Source organism: Macaca mulatta, chromosome 1 (genome assembly GCF_049350105.2).
Source record: "Macaca mulatta isolate MMU2019108-1 chromosome 1, T2T-MMU8v2.0, whole genome shotgun sequence".
Taxonomy (NCBI): Eukaryota; Metazoa; Chordata; class Mammalia; order Primates; family Cercopithecidae; genus Macaca; species Macaca mulatta.
In genome coordinates, this window is record NC_133406.1 from 141,241,467 (window position 1) to 141,262,303 (window position 20,837).

The following is a 20,837-nucleotide window of genomic DNA, read 5'->3' on the forward strand; positions in this document are numbered from 1 at the left end:
CCATTCTGGGCGATAAGAGCAAAACTCCACCTCAAAAAATATATATAGATACAATTATTTAGGCCAAATGCAGTGGCTCACACTTGTAATCCTAGCACTTTGAGAGGCCAAGGCAGGAGGATAGCTTGAACTCAGAACAGTTCTTGAGCTTGAGCTCAAGAATAGCCTGGGCAACAGAGTCAGACGTACTCTCTACACAAACGTCAAAAAATAAGCCAGGTGTAGGTCTTTCTACAAAAACGTCAAAAAATAAGCCAGGTGTAGTGGTGCATATCTGCTACCAGCTACTCAGGAGACAGAGGTAGGAAGATGGCTTGGGCCCAGGAGGTCAAGGCTGCAGTGAGCCATGATCACACCACTGCACTCCAGCCTGGGTTACAGAGCAAGATTCTTTCCCAAAAATAATAATAATTAACAATAAGTATTTATATACTATACCACTGTGAAATTAAACAAAATCATTTTGAAAGAAAGTCGGGGGAAGTATTTGGAAGAGAAGCATATCACTGTGAATATTGTTTTGTTTACTTTTCTGAGTATCACTGTTATTGTATCAGTATTTCTAAAGACATTTCATTATTTTATCAATCAACCATTATAACCAATGCTTTCATGTGTAATGATGCTTTACATGTTTAATTAATGGATAAGTACAAAATATTTCCACTTTTTTTTTAGTCACTGATGACTTGCTTTAATACATCTTTAGGCTTATATAGATCTCTAGTAAAGAGAGCAGAACACAAATAGTAAAAACTCAATTAACTTCATAAAAGTCTCATAAAAGAGGGTTTCCTGGGGAACTACAGCTTTTATTAATAGAAACCCTCTTTTCTGTCAGGACTCTTAAATTAGTAATCAAAACATGCTGAATATACTGCCTTTATCTTTGATGGTCTGACATAGGGGTCATTATTCTAACGCTCAGTTCTTACTGTTCATTACTGTAGCAGAACAAGATGTAGAAGATTGATTTTTTTTAAGTGCTGATGGCAGGGTAAACTCTGTGCCTTTTGTAAAAAAGTGTCTGATATATGTTTATTTTTCTTTAAACAAGACTATTTAGTGACTACTATACATCAGAAAGGAGGGGAGTGCTATTTTACTCACAAATTTCTGATCCTCACAACTATCTCCACTTTACTGAAGAGGTATAACAGCATTAGTTTTGGTTATACCAAACTTCCAAAAAGTGGTGTGCAGAATACTATTAAATCTTCTCCATTTAATTGAGGCTTCCAGTGTGGCAGGGGGTCCAGTTATGAATAAATCAGGTTTTCATTAATCAAGATTATGAACCTTGATTCGTTCATCTGCTCTTGATCCCAGTTTTTAAAGATGAAAATTAATAGTTGATTATGGTCCAAGTGTTAACATAAAGAATGATTTTGAGTGCCTAGTTTCTGCCATATTTTTATTTCAGTCATTTACCTAGTGCAAGATACTGAAGGACAACCAGGCAAATACTGATGAGCATTCACAGTCTGAAGCTTTGACAAAGAACCTGCAGCTGTCATCAGCTTAGTTGCCCCGTGTGTTCTGTATCACTGCTAAAGAACTTTTGTTTCTCAAAGTATTAACAGGACGTGTGATTTAGTTTAGAGTGGTCCTCATTTATCATAATACAAATAGTGACTTTCAAGTGTCTTCGAGAAATGTGAAGTTACAAAAACACTTCTGTAGGAATGCTGCCACAATTTCAAATAGATCAATGAAAGGTTTGCTGATCCAGCAGTGGCAGAATTATACCAGTGTGGTGATGAATAACAATTGCAGTCATGATCAGTGGCTATCAAGAATGGCCTAGGCTCTGTACAGCATTTCGGTGAAGTAGGAAACATTAGCCTCATTTTAGGACACTGTAGACACTGAGAAACTGAAATGACCTGGTCAAGTCCCACAGTCACGATTCTACACAGCAAAGATACAAACTCAGATCTGTTGAATCCCCAATCCTTGCATTTAACCACCATATTTCACTGACACACTCTTATGTACTTTTATTAGTAATTGTTTAAAGTTATTCTCAGGGAATTTGAATATTTTGAAACATCTCTGATTTTATAGACTCATGGATTTATACTTAACAATGTGTATTTTAATGATGAAAACATATAGTAAACAATCCAGTATTCACAGATGTGGAAACAGACCAGGCAGTGATGAATCTGAGTTTTTGTGAGCTGGAACCCACTGATGGGAAGAAAACAGAGCACCTACTTAGATTAGGCATTCTCTTTTCCTGATCACATATTTTCTAATGCAGATCTTCCCAATGCTTTGCTATTTATGAAGCATTTTATAAATATAAGCCTTTCAATATCTTTGCATAGTTAAGATTCATTCACCCAATTTTAGAGATGAGCAAACTGAGACTCAGACAAAGTAATTGCCAGGTTTACACAGTAAACATTATGGTATGTTCCAATTAACTTTTGCTAACTTAATAATTTAAAAATGTTATGTTCACATAGGAGTGTTCCCTTACATACCAGTTAAGTATTTCATTTCTTTCCCAGCCTTAATAGTTTATGTTATTTTAGCTCTTTTCACCTGGTCCATTAATTTCATATCTGTACCCTCGGTGAAATATAACTGGATTCTCTAATAAAATATACTTTTTGTTTGTGATTACTGTGTTAAAAGTGAAAACTTAAAATACTGGAAATGTAGAACAGAATAAGCTATAATACAGACACAGAGTAAGGCATTTGAAAGACATCTCAGTGGTCCCAAGATAAGTACAACTTGTCCAGGTCAGAAGCATCTGGCCTTTGAATTAAACATCCCATAACAACTGGAAATTCAAAGACAGACACTCCAATTACTACCCTAGCTGTTTTGCTTCCTGTTTGCTTAAGAAAGCAGCTATGTCCTAAATTAAACACTGGAAATCATTTTGTGAGGATCTCGTACCGTACGGTATCAATAAGAAGAGGTCAAGGGTGTAATCCCAAATATTCCTACCTTTTCAAATTTGCCTTTCAGAATTTTGTATCTTTGAATTTATGTGAATGTCTTTAAGCACAACATTTCTTGAGTTAACCAGATTCTACATCTTATTTCTCTTATTCAAGCTTCAGGGGCATTCCTCATATCAAGTAGTCTGGGAGTTAGTAGATTAGTGTATTTGTTCATTCCCCAGATTCAGTCCAATAATAAGCTGCTAGACACTGCCTTTTGTAGGCTTTGAGATAATTTTAGAATAAAATACCAGATACTCTTACTTATTCTGGAAGCAGTTACCTGGCCTATTAAAAAAAAAAATCTCTTTCCAAATTTATCCTCATGAGATCTTCCACCAACCTATATGTTAATATTTAAAGTTCTGCATTAGTTCAAACTCATCTATCTTTGCGCACCCTTGAATCTCCTTAACTAGTCTAGCTCAGGTTTGGCATTGTGAGTATAGGTTTTGTTGTTGCTGTTGTTCTTGTTGTTGTTTAAAGGAGAAATCTATTCTTTTGAAGATGCTTCCCTAGTTTGTCTTATGTAAAACTGTCTCAATCCTTCATATTCCACTATCTCAGCTATAATTTTTTTTCTCTGTTTTTGCATACGGAATGAGAACATTTCAGGAGAATGTCTGGGCTTATGCACTATTTACCTGAAACACATGGAAACCAACATTTAACATTCTGTATTTTTTTTTTTTTTAAATGCTCAGGTATGTCTTTGCTACCAACACTATGTCTATAAATCAATGAAAGTCAAATCCTTGGCCCTTAGAGGAAAATCTCAATCTAGCTCTTTCAACAATAAAATATTTGTTGTATAGGACCCAGTTGATAATAATCTTGAGGAGCCAGGTACAGATGTTCTGCACTCTTCTAGCAGACACCTTAGGTTTTCAAAGTTAAATAGGGAGAATACATTCACTTATCTAAGCCATCAAGAAATATTCAATCCTCGCCCATCCAAGGACTATTCAGTTTGTCTTTGTACTTCTTACCAAGATAAAGATCCCCTCCACCTTGACTTTTTGTATGTCCATCTTCTGTCCGTGGAAGAAGAATTATAAACCATATGGACGAGGACTATATCATCCCATGCTAGTCGAGCACCTTACTAGTTCTTACTAGAGCATATAGTATTGGGGTGGAGAGAGGAGAGGTGTTGGAATTGATAAATGTTCCTCCCAAGATTTGTCTTAACGTTTACCATGTTCATGTTTTATGGTGGAGAAACAAGGTAGGAGTGAGAGTGGTTAAGTCATGCACATCTAACTATAATTTGAATGATGAGAAATTGGAAAATAAAAATTATAAATTCCACATTTTTAACCTAGATTATTCACGCTGGTAGCAGCTGAGATAGGCACAGTTTGAAGGACAAGACAGTGTTTTGCTAAGACTGACAGCTATAATACATTTCAAAGCACAGTGATGTACCTAAGAATGAAATTAAGGATTCAGGCAGGATTGTAAAGGATCAAATATCAGTAGTGCTTTTTTCATCTAGAAAGAGTCAGAAGCAAGTAAAAATTGAGGCATGATTCCAAGGGATTCTTTGCAGCTGGAAAGATACATTTTGGAAAAGAATTAGCTTAAATGACTTAATAGAAAATAAAGTGAAGAAACACCTAAATAAGTGCCTACTTTGGACCAGGCAGCTCACATATTCTCATTTAATTGCCAAAATAAGCCCAAAGGTTAAAAAAAAATACTTCATTTTTGCCCCCAAAGAAGCTCAGGCTTAGGAAGGTAAAGGAATTAGCCCAAGGGCACATAACTCACATGCTCTTTCATCCACCCTGAACCACTTCTATGAATATCTAGTCTGCTCAAATATTCATGGAAGGTGAATTTAATACTGGTATCCTTATAACATGTGTTAAGATTCAATATTAACTTTGAATTTCAGCACTGGGTGGTTAGTCAACCATGAATCAGTCAACAACATTCTTTCACCATCTAAAACAGACAAATATTAGGGGATATTAGAATTCTGAAGGAATATAACATCTTATTCCTGAGATGGAGAGCACTTGAAGGAGAAGACAGAATGTGCACAAATCTATAAAAAAAATTGCACAGTTACAAAAATATGGGTTCAACCAGAATCATTTTGTAAGCAATAAAATGAGAAGAAAGTGACTGGTGATGGCTGTTGAAATGCCCTGAGTTACTTGAGGTAGGTTAGATACATTTATGCCTAGAAATTAAATTTTACTAAATGTGCCAGACATAATAAGCTTAGCATCATTTAATCCTTATAGCCACCTTGTAAATTAGGTACTAGTATTATCTCAATTTTCCTGGTGATGAAACTAAGGCAGAAAGAGTTGAAGCATCATGCCCAGGCTTCCAGAAGTGGTAAGTGGCAGAGCTAGCATTTGCACTGAGGCAATACCAGAGTCGCTGCTCTTATGCTGAACCTACACCTTCTACTTCAGTGTGACCATGTAAGTATGCGGGCTGTGTTTATCCAGATTCTGACTCCTTAACCCTTGACAAATTTTCTATGTGAAAACAGTTTCCCATTGTTCTTAGAGGAGCCAGTTCATCGATTTACTTGACAAATTTTTCTTAAATAACCATAATGTGCAATACACTGCAGTGCTCATGCTGGGCACACAGTAGTGAACAGGTCAGACAAGGACTCTGCTGTGTTGCATGTACTGTGCTGGGCACTGCATATGCATTAACAACACATTACAATGAGTCTTAATTGTGAAAATAATGCACACTTTCATTAGACTGAAGAAATGAGTTACCCTTAAAAATTAACATCTTTCTTCCAAAAACTGGAAAATTGTCTATAAACAAGAGTTCAGGGGCATTCAGGGGCATTCCTCAGTGAATGAGATAGTTTGGGGGGATTCCTATTTAGAACCAGAGTAGCAGTTTAAGTACCCTTACAGTCTTAGAATGATTTTCTTAATGAAGCCTTAAAACGTGTATCTTTATAGTAGTTATATTTTCATAATATAAGCTGCTCATGTCCATTTTGGAACAGCTTACTCCCACTGCCCAAAATTGCTTGTTATACACATTGCTTAGTGTTGTCTATCCTGTAGCTCTAAGTAATTAGTTGTGGAATTATGTTTATAACAATGCGGAGGGTGAGGTATGCATAAGAAACTCACACTGCCATTACTATCCCATCCGAAAACTACCGATCATTTGCCAGATTTCAACAGATTTTTAAGCCAACAGTGTTTTGTTTTTCCTGATGATAAAGGCCCACCTCTAAAATTCATCAAGCTACAGCCTATTACAATGAACCAACATTCTAGAACCCTGCTAAGGTGATTCCAGGTTTTAATGAGCAGGGCACGGTTCTAAAAATATTTTCCTCCTCTTGCTTGTATTCATGCTTCCTCACCCGCTCACTGGAGTAGAGGGGTGTCAGCCTGAGGCTCAAAGAAAGACCCCTTGAGAGTCTGCTGACTAAGCTTGCAGCAGGGACCCACATGGCATGACAGAACGGGCTCCTTGCATATATGCAGTTCCATAGTTAGTTACATACCCACGCATAGGCGTGGACACCCATGGACGTATGAATTTTTGTATGCATGTGCTGTGAGCCAGCATTGGTCTCCCTCTCCTTTATCCTGACCCCTGAGGAATCCCTGCAGTTCCCTGGAATTCAGGGAATAAATAACGAGATGAGGCAAATAGTCCTTTTTCCTACCCTGGTGGCTGGGACCGCTCAGTGCCTGGAATCTGCAATGCCTCCTCTCACAAGCAGCTAATAAAGACAGACTGAAAAGATGAGCAAGAGAATGCATGGATCCAGGAAGGGGCTGCTGTAGAAGAGATGATGCTTCGGGAGCTACTGGGCTATGATTTCTATTATTATTTATACATATATATACACACACAAAGCCCTGGGAGGCTGCAGAGGAGGCAAAGAAACCCCGAATCTAAAATCCTGAGATTTTTCTAACAGCACCTAGAAACCACCGCCAGGCTCGGAGCCCCGGGCTGGGTCAAGGAATTCGAGGAATGAAGGCTGGACGCACCGGTTGAAACTCGAGGCGCCGCATAGGCACTTTGCGCCTTGGTGGGCTTTGCGCTCAGAAGACGCGTCCACGCACCATTTTCCCAGGCGTTGTGCGGGTTTCTTAAACCGCTCAGCTGGTGCCTCGGAAGAGTTTCTGGAAGCTCCATCTCTACTGCCTCCCCTCCCCCCTTTTTCATTTTACCCCCGCGAGGAGCTTCTCCAGCCCCACAGCGTCCGCCCTCTGAGGAGTACAGGTGCCGCTGTCCCGCCGGCTGCCGCCCGGTCCGCCCACGCCGCCTCCTCCGGGCTGGCCAGGGGGCTTGACCCAGCGCCGCCGCTTCTCGAATGGTCTCGTGCAGGGGCGCAGCGGCCGCTGCCCGTCGCCCGGGACTCCCCGCCCTCCCTCGCGACCTCGCGCCGGGGCGGGCGGCGCTTGCGGCGGGCAGGGGGCGGGCAGGGGAGAGGGGGCTCGTCCGGGGGTAGCCTCCTCCTCTGCAGCCTGCCGGCGCCTCGAAGCCCGGACCTGCCTCCGCCTCTTCCTCCAGCGGCTCCATCCCGCCTCCCGCGCCTAGTCCTCCCGCCGCCCCCGCCGCCGCGCCCCCGGTGGCTGCCTCGGCGGACCGGGGAGGGGGCCCACCGCGTCGGCCGCCCGCTCGGCTCGGCTCGGCCCGGCCCGGGAGGCGTGCATGCCCCTGCTGCCCGCGGCGCTCACCAGCAGCATGCTCTATTTCCAGATGGTGATCATGGCAGGGACGGTGATGCTGGCGTACTACTTCGAGTATACGGACACGTTCACCGTGAACGTGCAGGGCTTCTTCTGCCACGACAGCGCCTACCGCAAGCCCTACCCGGGCCCGGAGGACAGCAGCGCCGTGCCCCCCGTGCTCCTCTACTCGCTGGCCGCCGGGGTCCCCGTGCTCGTGGTAAGCCCCGGGGCGCTTGCTCTCGCCGCCGACTCCCTTCTCTCGCCCCTAGCCTTCGGGGTTGAGGCCCCGCGGAGGGTTGGGGCGCGGTAGGTTTTGCCTTCTAACTTCCTCCAAGTTATGGGCAGCCCCTTCCCCAGAGGACATTCTAGGGCGCGTGAGGGGTGGGTGCGAAGGAAGCCCCCAGCTCTTCCCACACGCCACCCCCGCACCCCCGCACCCCCCGCGGTGGCTTCAGCTTTGGGTGACTGGGCGGAGGATGGAAGGGTGGAAGGGAAGATCGGCCGTAGATGGTGAGGGGTGGGGATCGGGGTTGCAAAGGAGGTGAGCTTTGGGGGTGAACCTTGATTCCATTCACTCTGTGGCCTTGCCTCACTCACTGCCTCCTCTCCTATTGCGCCTGGAAGAAGAGCAGCGGCTGGCGGGCCGGCGAGGAGAGAGGGGATCAGTTGCTGGGGTGTGGAAGGGATTCCCGCTTCCCGAGTCGGGGCACGTATTTCTATTTTACCACCTCCTTCCTTTTCAGATGAAGGTGCCAATGGGACTAAGCTGACCAGGGAACAAATATCTGAAAAAAGAATTTGAGAATTTCTAAATGAAGAGGCCTCAGCACCAGTGCCTTGCTGAAAAGCAGGAGCTGTGCCTCAATTACAAGAGCACTTCGGATTTATTTAAAGGCTGCTCCGCTCCCTGGGCAGTTTAAGTCCTTTTCTCTTAGAACCTCACAGAACATGCCTTTTGGATTTATTGAGTCTATGTGTGTGCGAGAGAGAAGGAATGACTATACAGATACACGCACGTATATATATATACACACACCTCACTTATATACATATGAAATTATTGGGATAAGTTACACATAATATTAAGTTTATTATAATTTACATATGTGAATATGCTACATATTTATTATTAGGAGAATTGCTAGTGTTTCTTTAGAAAACCTGATATTTTATGGTTCCTTTAAAATTGACAAAGTATTGGAGGTTCCCTTCCTGTGACGCGCGCTCTCTCTCTCCCTCAGCAGATAACAACCAGGAAATAAGAAAATGAAGGAGAAAGGAAAAATGAAGTTTTATTTTCAGTAGCTAAATGTGTAAACTGAATGTTAAGAATGTCTGTTGAATCCATTAGGTTTGGATATTCATCATTTTTTTTTATTTATTTTAGGAGCAATGACTGACTTATTTGCAAAATAATGAAAAGTTTCTATCACATAAAATAGAATTCAATGAACAAATCAAGGAATTTCTTGAGGACCTTAAAGTAACTTTATCACATGTCCTGTGATAGTTGACTTCAAATTGCTTCTAGCATAATAGTTTGAAATGTGTTAGACCTTGCCCCAGATAATGTTTTACTATATATATAATAAGTTGCTAAAATTTGTCGAAGCCCCAAGTCCAGCCTTCATGTTTGTGTTCTCTTTTCTCCATTTGACAAGCTGGCAGAGAAATTTTGGGGTCCTTTTTACTTTCTAGAGATCGGGGTTTCCCATATACATTTTCTTCCAGGAGACTAAATAGCTCAGATATTTTTCAAGGACTGTTTTAAAGAAAAAAGGAAAAGACTGTCACTTTCAGTTCATTGGTTTGGTCATAACTATAATCAATAATGTCTGTAACTCTTCCTTTAATTATCATTCCGTCTTATTTAAATAAGATAGCACTTTTCAGTCCTAACTATCCAATCATGATGGCAGGTGCTAGTTAGAGACAAGAACACACTGGCCCACAGATTTGGATGATTCTCCACTTAGGGGGAATGTAGGACGGAGAAAAGGAATGAATTAGTCACTATTTAGTGCCTACTCTATTTTGGGTACCAAATAGTCATAGTCATGTATATTTCTCAGAGCAGCTCTTTCAGGAGATATTATCTCCAATTAATATTTGAAGAAAGTGAGGTTCAGATAATAAATTAGGAATATCTGAAAACAAAAAAAAAAGGTGGGTATGGCATTTGTATGCCTATAGGACTGATGCCTGAATGTCATGCGACTTCCATTGCTTCCAAAGAGCTTGTTCTCTGAAAGAAGGTGGAAGCTGGCTAGTCAGGCAGGCATTGAGAATAAAAGTGGATAGATTTTTCTGAAGTCAGAATCCAAATTGATTTCAATGTTTTGGCTTTTAGTTATTTTAGGTACAGGAGAATGGATATGGGAATCAGTTTAGAAGAGAAGGAAGTGGCGGGTTTTGGAGGATAGCTGTGCTGCTGGCGTTTGTTTTCCCTTCTGCTTCTAGGAATAGTGCACTCTGTCACCATGTGAGGATCTGGGAGCAGTAAGGGCAGCTCTGCCTCTCCACTCCTCCTAAGAACACTGGGTTAGCATGCTCACTTGGGCATCAAAATAATAATAATAAAAATATTAACAGTACCCATCATGTATTGTTACTTTCTTCTGTATACTCTAATAAACTTTCTACATACCTTATATCCTTCTGATATTTGCATTATCTGTGAAAGCAATAATTATTATTCTTACCTAATATTGGGGAACATGAAGGCTTAGAAAGATTAAATATCTTCTCCAAGGACCAAGGCTAAGAATGTTACACCCAGAATTCTCCCCTTACTCTATCATACTCTCAAGTGTGGTTTTTCTATTACAGGATGAAAATTCAATTTGCTCGTGAATCATTCTTCTAAATAAATGCCTCAAAAAGTCTCTTTTACATTTTTTGTCCTGTAGTAATAAAGGTTCACATATATATATCTAGATATATATGAGATATATGTATATATATATCTTTCAAACTCATTTCTAGTTCTTGAGGGTAATTTTGAAAAGTCATTCTCCTCACTACCACAATCTACAGATTTGTTTCATACTTGCTAAATTCATTTATGTGCAAATTAAAAACAATATATATTTTGAATTTTATCACTTTTATATAATGCTGACTTGGGGCCCAGGTTCAGAGTCCAGTAAATTTGGATTCAAATCCAAAGTACACTCTGCTGCATTGTTAAGAGTTGGGAACTCGACTTGCTGTGTAACCTTGAACAATGTATTTAAGCTCCTTAAGCTTCAATTCCCTTCGTGACAAGGTTTTGAATATCAAATTAGTTATAATATGTAAATGTCATCTTTGGCCCATAGTTGATACTCCATAGGAGTTCACTACATAATTAACATTATTATTATTAAAAAATCAGTAAAAATTTATTGAATGCCTGTGTTCCAAGCATTATATCTGGCTGAGTAGAGGTTATAAAGGCAACTTTAGAAGTTAACCATAGTAACTGATCCTAAGGCGTTTACAGCCTAATTTGTGAAATTAGATAACCATACCGCAGCTCATAATATAAATAATTATGACAGAAGTTATACATGTGTATGTGTATATGCATATACATGCATGTGCATGTACCACAAAGACCTCTAGTGGTTCAGAAGAGGATGAGATAAATCACTTTTGTTTGGAGACAAGAGGAAAGGCTTCATGGAGAAGATGGTGGCATTTAAGGTGTGTCTTGAAGGAGAGGCTGAAATAGAATTTGAGTTAGGACATCACTCCGTGAACAGCTCCGTGAACAACCCGTGGAGGCAGCAAATGGAGACTGTACTCTTGAAACAGCAGTTGGTTAGTTTGTTTCTAAGAGTGGTGTGTGGGGAAAATGGCGTATACATCTGAAGATGAAGGCTGGGGTCACATTGGTAAGGCCTGAAATGCCATGCCAGGCTGAGAGATTTTCTCGATTTGGTAGGAATTTAGCAGAGATAAAGTATGATGGGTGGTGTTTTAGGACTTTTTTTAGGTAGTAGTGTATAGGACTCTAATGTTATCAAAATACACAATTTCAAACTCTTCATCTCCAAGTTTATTTTGCATTGTCTAATGTTACTGCAATGGCATTTTCAGAAAGCACCTGTAATTTGGGCTTATTTACTCAGATGATACAGTTTATAAACTCTTTGAAAAGAGGTACTGTTCAGTTGGTTCTCTATAGCATTTGCCAGAGCACTGGACACTGCTTATACAGGTACAGGTTTAGTGAGTGATCCTTGGTGTTCATTGATTAAAAGAACTGGTGATGGCAGTGGTTGCTGCTCCCCACATTTGGATACAGTGGCCACTAGCAGCTATTGTTCCTTAGATCTCCGAGCAACATAGATGATTTAAAGGAGATGAAGCTAGAGTACCATCTTCACAAAGCTAGAATAAAGATAAAGAAAACCAGCACCAGCCAAGGCAGCCCCTGACACTGAGCATGGCAGATTTGAATGTTAAGGTGCATCTCAGATTATTTATATCTGCAACCCTAGGAAGCTCCCTCTGGACCTGGAGACTCAGATTTGAGAAATGTAGCTACTGCTGCTATCCCCAGGGTGCTGGCGTCATTGTATGTGGTGAAGATAGATGATAGAAAGTCATCTCATACCCAGAGCTCCCCATTGGATCAACGTGCCTAGAGCTTTCCCGTAGACCTCTTCTCCCCCAAACCCGGCCTTGGGCTCACTGCCCATCCCCATTCCTGGAACACTCTTGTGGTGTGGTGTAGGAGACAAAGCACAGACATGGGTTTCAGATGTGTCTGGATGCTTATCCTGGTTTCTCCCACTTACTAGCCGTGTAACCTCAGTCAAAATGTTCTCATTCATAAACTGGACATAAAAACACCCACCTCTCGGAGACTCAGTACCTGTAGAAGTTAAGATCACAGACTCTGGAGCCTGCTTGGGTTTGAAGGCCAGATCTGCTACTTTCCAGCTGTGAGAATTTGAGCCAGTTAGCCTCTCTATGCCTCCATTTTCTCGATGGTAAAATTGAGGTAAATATGAGTAGTAGCCTCACAGGATTACTGTGTATGAAATGGGTTAACATGTGTAAGTATCAGAGCAGTGCCCAGCTGTATATGTGTTAGCTCCTATTAGGCTTTCCAAGCCTGTGTTGATTAATCAGGAAACCTCTTTAAAGCACCTAGCAAAATACTTTAGTTTGTTAGTGGATTCCAGGGCCAGTAAGAAATTAAACGTAGATAGAAACCACCTAGTTTAGTCTGCTGACCTTCACAAATTGGGAGTCTGAATAGGAAGAAAAGCAAAAATTAATCAAAATTCAGTTCTTAGAATGAAATTAATGATTCCTATCTTTGGTGACTCCTCTGTTTGTCCAAGTGGGCTAATATTAGCTAAAATTCGTCATGCATTTCTTACACACTAGCCACTGTGTTAGGTGCATTTAACATGTTGCTTCATTTAATACTCCCCAAGATAGTACTTCCCTTAAGCATATAGGGGACTAACATTAAATATATTTATTTTATAAATGAGAAATGGGAAGTTCAGTGAGATTACTGTATGTCAGACTCTAATTATTTAAATTCATTAACATAATCAATTTTCACAACAAATTTATGAAAGAGATTTGGACGTAAAGAGGTTAGATGACCAATCTGGAGTCTCATGATGGCAATGGCATAATCACCAAAGGCTGTGCATTTCATTTTTTGTTACATACTTTTATCCTAACATGTTAATTAGTCTTTAAAGATTTTCACTCATAGTGATTCAATACCAGGAGTCAAAATTTTCTCAAACCTTTTATCCTCGATTTCAATTTTCCTGCTTTGGTGGAAAACTTCGTGTTCTATTGTAGATGATCATTTCAATGGGTAGTGTAGGACATTGTTTGTTTCCTATTAAGCTTGGAAATGTTGCAGGGGAGTAGGTGGCAGCAGAAGGGAGTGTCAAAGATATTTCTATTGTTTTGATTTGAAGGCATGCATCTCATCTCAGTAGCACACTCTACTACAGTGCTACAAGCACCACATTTATGTGGAACCCCCCTCTGGTTCTAGATCTGCAAACCATGGTATATGGAGAGGTGAAGGTACTTCTGTTGCTAAGGCATGTTTCTTAAAATGAGACCTGGCACTAGATTTGGGAGTGCAGTGAATGCAAGGAAATTATGTGTACAATATTGCATGTATGTATATGCATATGAAGTTTCTTTAGTAAGAGCCTCTGTGCTTTTAGTAGATTGTCGGATATATCCAAAATCCCCTAAAAGTTAAGAACTACTCTTTGGGGATATGTGGGTCTGTTTAAACTTCTTCTTGTGTCTCTTAGGATTTTGCTTCACTTAGTTACTTTCACTCATACTCATTTATTTTCTCCCTTCTTTCCTGTTTCCCTCCCTTTCTTTTTCCCTTTCTCTCTTCATTCCTCTTTGTCTCTTTTTCCATTTATTTTCTCTCCTTTGCATACTGCTAAGGAGATGGTGATGCTGAGGGAAAAGCAAAGACCCGTAACACCAGTAGTGTTTTTTCTCCCTTCACCTTTCCCACCCTTCTCTCTCTTTCTTGTTCCTGTCTCTCCCTCTGTCTTCCATTGCTCATTATCTACGTGGCTTCTCTTGCCAGTTCCTTACCTGAAAAATACTGACTTATTTCTTCCTATTTTTCAGTACTGTTGTGAGAATGAAATGGTTGAGAAAACACTGTGGAGACAGTAAATCACTTCATACATATAGGGAAAATATGTATATAACGTGAGCAAGTTACATGGGTTGTGTGGCTACCTGGTCATTGGAGATGGTTAGCACTGCTTGTAGCACTACTTTGCCAGCCTTAGTCTGTGGTGTGGAAAAATGAGTAAGATTTTTACACTTCTTTTCTGATTTTTCTGTAGAAAGAATAGCAAAGATTAAAAAAAATGTAAAATGGTCTCCTAATTATTAATGCAATGCTATTTTCAAAATATTTCAATAAGCTCTGAGTATTGTCAACATGATTAGAAGGAATCATCTCGTTCATTTTGTAATTTGAAATAGATAATGTTTCTAGGGAGCATAGCTGATACCATGTATTAAGTATGTCATGTATCATATGAATTTTTAAATTGGTACTGTGCCACAAACACATTATTTGCAAAAGTTTTGAAAGAAGACAATGTATCTGCTATGTAATAGGATTTGCCTGGGCTTCTAAAGTAAGTAAGGCATATTTCTGCCCTTCAGAAGTTCAGACAAAAATACTTAAAATTACATATCCAAGTCTCAGTTTTTTCAATCTGTAAAACTGAGGTAATACTTAACCTGATAGCTGATAAGAGTTAAATATTTGCATGCGCTAAGTGCTCAATAAGTGATAGCTAGTTATTTAACATAAATGCTAATAATTTTTATTGATAATGCAGAGCAAATGACATTAAGTGTACTTAATCATTTTTGTTGAATGAATGAGGTAAACCGTTTACTCTTTAATCCTTTCAGATAGCATACATAGGAACATATCCAGGGAGCTTTAGCAATTTGCTCCAGTTGGTGAATCACATATCTAGGATCTGAACCTATTACTTCAGGTCCAATGCTTTGTTGGCTGCAGTTGTCCACTGATTTGATTTATAGCATAAATGATGGCATTCCTAGCAGGCAAGGGAGAGTTAAAGCATATTGAGTATACATCAATATGTTCTTTACAGTATCCACATACTTGTTAATATGTAAGTTTAGTTACAACCAAACATATAAAGAAGAAAAAAAAACTGTGTTTAAAGATAAAACTTTATTGATTCCTAAGACCAGTGGAATAACCAGTAGAACTAAATTTTCCCAGCCCATCATTCCCATTTAGAAGGTAAGTTCTGAGGTCAGAGTTAGGATCTTAACCTATAGTTAGCAGCACCCTTATAACAGACTTTGGAAAATCATAAGGAGTATCATTATTGTGAAAGATATTTTAACATATGTGAAGCAGAGCTCTATATTCAGTACTATTTAAACTTTTTATGAGAATGCCAGTTTTCACTCAGCAGGCTGGTTACTTTTTTAGTCTTATTATGACAGATGTCGTTTGAGAATCACTGTCAGTAAAATCACCATTTTTTTTTTTTTTTGGTGGCAAAAACGGGATTCTAGAGTTTTACTCTCCAGGCCAGGTACATTTAAAACTCTATAGATAATTTATTGTGGGCTTTTCTCCCTGATACAACATGTATGAGTTAAAGCATGTGTGTGTATGTGTGGGTGGGGGTAGTATATGTGTGTGTATAATACATTTGTAATTTATTGTATGAATTCATTTTTATCTTCCTTTCTTCTCACCTCTGTTATGCTTCCCCCACCCCCACGGAAACAAAAACAACTTCCTGGAATGTTTTGATATATTCTTCCAAGCTAGCACCAATGCCTTTATGTAGGTCTCTTGGAGTCTCTAAGTTGAGTAACTGCATTCTCTTCTATGATCCTTTCATCATTTATACAAGTTGTGAAACTCAAATAACTTCATATTATAATTTATATTGTATTTTGTTTACATTTCCATAATTAGACTTGAGCATCTCAAAGTCACGTGGTGTTATCTGATTCAAACCAATTTTGTCATGCCCAGCTTTTAGGTTATTTTTACTAGATAAGGTGTCCAGGCACCAACTGAAGTTCGTGGTGATGATGTTATAATGAATTAAATTCAAGTGTCAGAACAAATTCTGCTGTGCATACAGTTATTTAATAACAATTTATTAAGCAAACAGTTTACATATTCTGTTCTCTAAGTTCTCTAAGTTCAGTTGATTCCCAACTCTCTGTCCTTGAGAAGTTTTTAGTTCATGAAATCCTGTATGAAAGTAGGCACAGCCACAGTGGGATTCTAGGTCCCCAAGTGGACATGATCCAAGCAGAAACCCTTTTAAACCAAGGGCTAGACTCTAAATCCATTAAGAATAAGCCATTTGGGGAGAGGGTGTAGGCCTTACTAGAGTCCTACACCCTTTTCATGCAAGAGTAGGAAGTACTCCAAACTATTTTAGTGAACCCACATAGCTTGAAAGTCTCTTTTTAAACTTTTATTCTAGGTTCAGGAGGTACATAGGCAGGTTTGTTATAAGTAAACTGCATGTCACAGTGGTTTGGTGTACAGATTATTTCATCACCCGGGTAATAAGCATAGTATCCTATAGGTAGTTTTTTGATCGTGACCCTCCTCCCATCCTCCATCTTTAAGTAGGCCCCAGTGTCTATTGTTTCCTTTTTTGTGTCCATATATACTCCATGTTGGAGTTGAGTTGATTCCATTTCTTTGCTATTGTGAATAGCGCTGCGATGAACATACATGTGCATATGTCTTTATGCTAGAGTGATTTATATTCTTTTGGGTATATATCGAACAATGGGATTGCTGGGTCAAATGACAATTCTGTTTTAAGTTCTTGGAGAAATCACCAAAATGCTTTCCACAATGGTTAAACTAATTTACATTCTAACTAGCAGAATATAAGCATTCCCTTTTTTTCTGCAACCTTGCCAGCATCTGTTATTTTTTGACTTTTTAATAATAGCCATTCTGACTGATGTGAGATGGTATCTCATTGTGATTTTCATGTGGATTTCTCTAATGATTAGTGATGTTGAGCTTTTTTTTCATATTTTTGTTGGCTGCAAGTATATCTTCTTTTGAAAATCTTTGATTTTACCAGTGAGTTCATCTTTAGCATTCATCATGCGAATTCAGTCATTACTTTCATCAATGAAAAATTCTTTTTTACATCCACAATGCTAATTAAATCAGTTGTTAATTAACATGCAGATAGCAAAAAGACTTTGGAGTGGGGCCTTTCTGGTAAAATGCTGGTGACTATGTAGGACTTGGCATTTTGATAGCATTTTAGCTGACTACTCCTTAAATCAGAATTTAAACAAACTGGTAAGTACATATCATACAGATTATGGTGAAGTGTTTTAAAGTAAACTACAAACTTCATAACTTAGGAACTAGGTCTTCTTTGTCCTCATTATTTCTAGAATAAACATACAAAATTTGTTAGCTAATGGATAACTTAATAATTGTGGAAGTGATTGAATTTTATTTGCCATATTGCCACAATTACATTTGCTAGTCTATTGAATTCTTCAAGTTTTCATTAATTTGATGACCTGTTTTGTGTTTGGCATGGTATGGAAATATCTAAAACACTTGGAATTGAAATAGTGTAGAAAGAATGAAAGTACAAAAGGAGGAGAGTAAAGGAGGGAACTTTTTCTAATTCCATTCTTTCTCCCCTCTCCCCTACCTCCTCCCATTTTTTTTCCTTCTCTCCCTTCATTTCCCCCTTCTTTCCTTTCTCCCTCCCTCTCTCATCCTTCCTTTCTCTGGACAAATATTTGGTGAACACCTTCTATGGGCACCATACCTTGAGATTAAGGCTTAAAGAGGTTAAGTGACTTGTGCCAAATCCTAAAACTAGGATAAAGCCCAGCCCCCACCACTCCTTCTCCAAATCATTGAAAGAAATATCTGGAAATAAAATACTTCTGAAATTATAGAGCAGTTATGTACAAATGTACCCCTGACATATCTGCATAACACTAAAATAACATGTGGCATTTCCTCTCTAAGGAAAATCAAATTTGTGTTGATATCACCAGAACCTCTGTGCTGCGTAAATTGTGTTCTAGTCCAGTGATCCCTTTTTTAAAGGGTGCTTTGGATAGTACCAGCAGAAACTGTACGTTTTAATATCCATTTCATATTTAGCATTTTCTCACACTGGGGTTCATAGAAGTACCTTTTACACTCAGAAACGTCTTGTATTTCCAGAGATCTCCTCGAAGCAGTACACTATGTTCTCACACACACCAAAATTGAGCAGTCCTGGATAGAGATAATGCACCTGGGGATTCATCTAGTAATTTAAAATGAACTCCTAAAATTTCCAATTAAAAAAATACTAGACAGTATTTTTGGGTTGGTGACAATGTCCTCTGCATTCACATGTGTCTTCGCAGTGTTGAGTTTGCTCAGTCACTAAAATGAAGAGACTTAGTCAAAACTACGTGACAATCTCTTAGGTCTTTCACAGAGAGATCTTTATTTCCTCTTCTCTCTGGCTCCTTATCACATGATTACTTGGGGTTCCCTTTTTATTTTTCCTGGGCTAAATCTAGAATACAGATATGAGAATTCAGTAGACACTTTTTTCAAGCCACACTATCAGGCTCTTTCTGTCATCCCATTTTTGGAAAAGATTCGTGAATCCAATGTGAAAGAGAACATGCTTCTTTATAACTGGAACTTTTTAGTCATGAAGAAGGTCTTAGAGATTATATAGTTTTATCTCGTAATTTTCAAATTAATGCCTAGAGAGACTAAGTGACTTGCCCAAGGTTATGCAACTAATGAGCTAACACAAATACACAAGTAGCTAACATCTATAGAGCACTTAGTGTGTAGCAGACATTGTTTCAACTACTTTATACATACTGACTAACATAGCCCTTACATCAGCATTATGAGACCCTATTGTTATTTCAGCTTACAAATGAGGACACTGAGGCACAGAAAGATTAAGCGACTAACCTGTGACCCCACATAAAGGAAGTGACATGGGCCGGGCGCGGTGGCTCAAGCCTGTAATCCCAGCACTTTGGGAGGCCGAGACGGGCGGATCATGAGGTCAGGAGATCGAGACCATCCTGGCTAACACAGTGAAACCCCGTCTCTACTAAAATACAAAAAAAAAACTAGCCGGGCGAGGTGGCGGGCGCCTGTAGTCCCAGCTACTCGGGAGGCTGAGGCAGGAGAATGGCGTGAACCCGGGAGGCGGAGCTTGCAGTGAGCTGAGATCCGGCCACTGCACTCCAGCCTGGGCGACAGAGCGAGACTCCGTCTCAAAAAAAAAAAAAATTAAAAAAAAAAAAAAAAAAGGAAGTGACATGCCTCGACACAATGGTTCCATATGTGCTTTTAATAAAGGGATGACCCTTCTCACTAGTACTATGTTATTTATTTTTTGCCACTTCCTAGAGATGTTAAGGCCATCTGCAATGAATCTTTCTTTATGGCAGTATTAATTGGAAGATAGATGAAGAGTATGTGATTACTATGAGAGTTTTTTCCGAGTGACTATACTATTGTCCCAAAAGATTTTACTGAACACTGTATTTATAGTTAAATACTGTGATAGTGAAGAGGTAGCAAAAGACAGGGAAAAAGAGCGTTTAACACCCACATCATTTGGCTTGATGATGATGCTTTTTTGTTTCTAACATCAAATCTTTTCAGACAAAAAGTAACACTACATTTGAAACTTGCTACAAGTAGATATAACCAAAATCTACCCATGTTTGATGCACAGATTTTGAATTCTTACACTGTGATTTTCACACATAATATAATAGCATAAGTAACATATGGAGTATCTATTGCACCTGAGACATAGTCATTAGTTTGACAACTACTTAAAGGCAGAAGAGTTATTCAGTGGTATAAATTTAAGAGAAAAGCATACACATTTATATATTTATATTTTGAGCTCATATTTATTTCTGAGGGGACACAATCTGTTCCTAGGAGTACTTTCAAAATAATAGCAAACATAATAGCAGGACTGGTCCAGCCTGGTACCATTTCCTGGCAAGCAGCAGTGACTTGATAAAGCAGTTCTATGAGCTACTGTACTTGATGTTGTTTTCTCTGTTCTTAATTTGGATTTATTTAAACACTTTCCATCATTTAATTTAGACAGCTCCAATACTATCACTTTCCTAATCTTTCCTTAATGCTTCTACTCAACAGTAATCCATCTTTTCTATAAACTCCTGTATTTTTCCCTTATCTTATATACTTTGCATAAAATAAAAGGGTACCTGTGGGTATGTGATGGATTGCTGGAGAGAAAGCAAGACAAATGAAATGAACAGTGACTCATTGGCCCGACAGGCAGGCGCGTAAGTGTTCCTCCGTGCTCTGCTGCTTACTAGCTTTAAGCCCTTGAGAAAGTCTGGTTCTTTTTTTTTTCAGCCTCTGTATCATTAGCTTTCTAGTTAGCAAAGGTTTGAACTCCAACTGGGACAGGATACTGACTCATTGCTTCCCCAGGCAGCTGTTTCTATGTAAAAATCAAGTCTGACTATTGGGATGCTCTACCTTCCAATGAAATAAAATCTGTCTCTCTGAATCTCCTCACTGACCTCACTCAACCTTTTGAAGTTATTTGGAACAACTTAGGTGGTCTCATAGTGT

At 39.2% G+C, this 20,837-nt stretch overlaps 1 protein-coding gene across 2 annotated transcripts in view; it reads left to right on the top strand.

Moving 5' to 3' along the window:
* Positions 1–7,175: 7,175 nt before the first annotated feature.
* PLPPR5 (phospholipid phosphatase related 5) overlaps positions 7,176–20,837 on the top strand; it is a 118,533-nt gene continuing 104,871 nt past the window's right edge. For both annotated transcript variants that reach the window (XM_001105460.5, XM_015145642.3), the window contains exon 1: positions 7,176–7,871. In XM_001105460.5, coding sequence (XP_001105460.3) covers positions 7,635–7,871 — 237 coding nt within the window. In that variant the 5' untranslated portion in view covers positions 7,176–7,634. The remainder of the gene's footprint in view (positions 7,872–20,837) is intronic.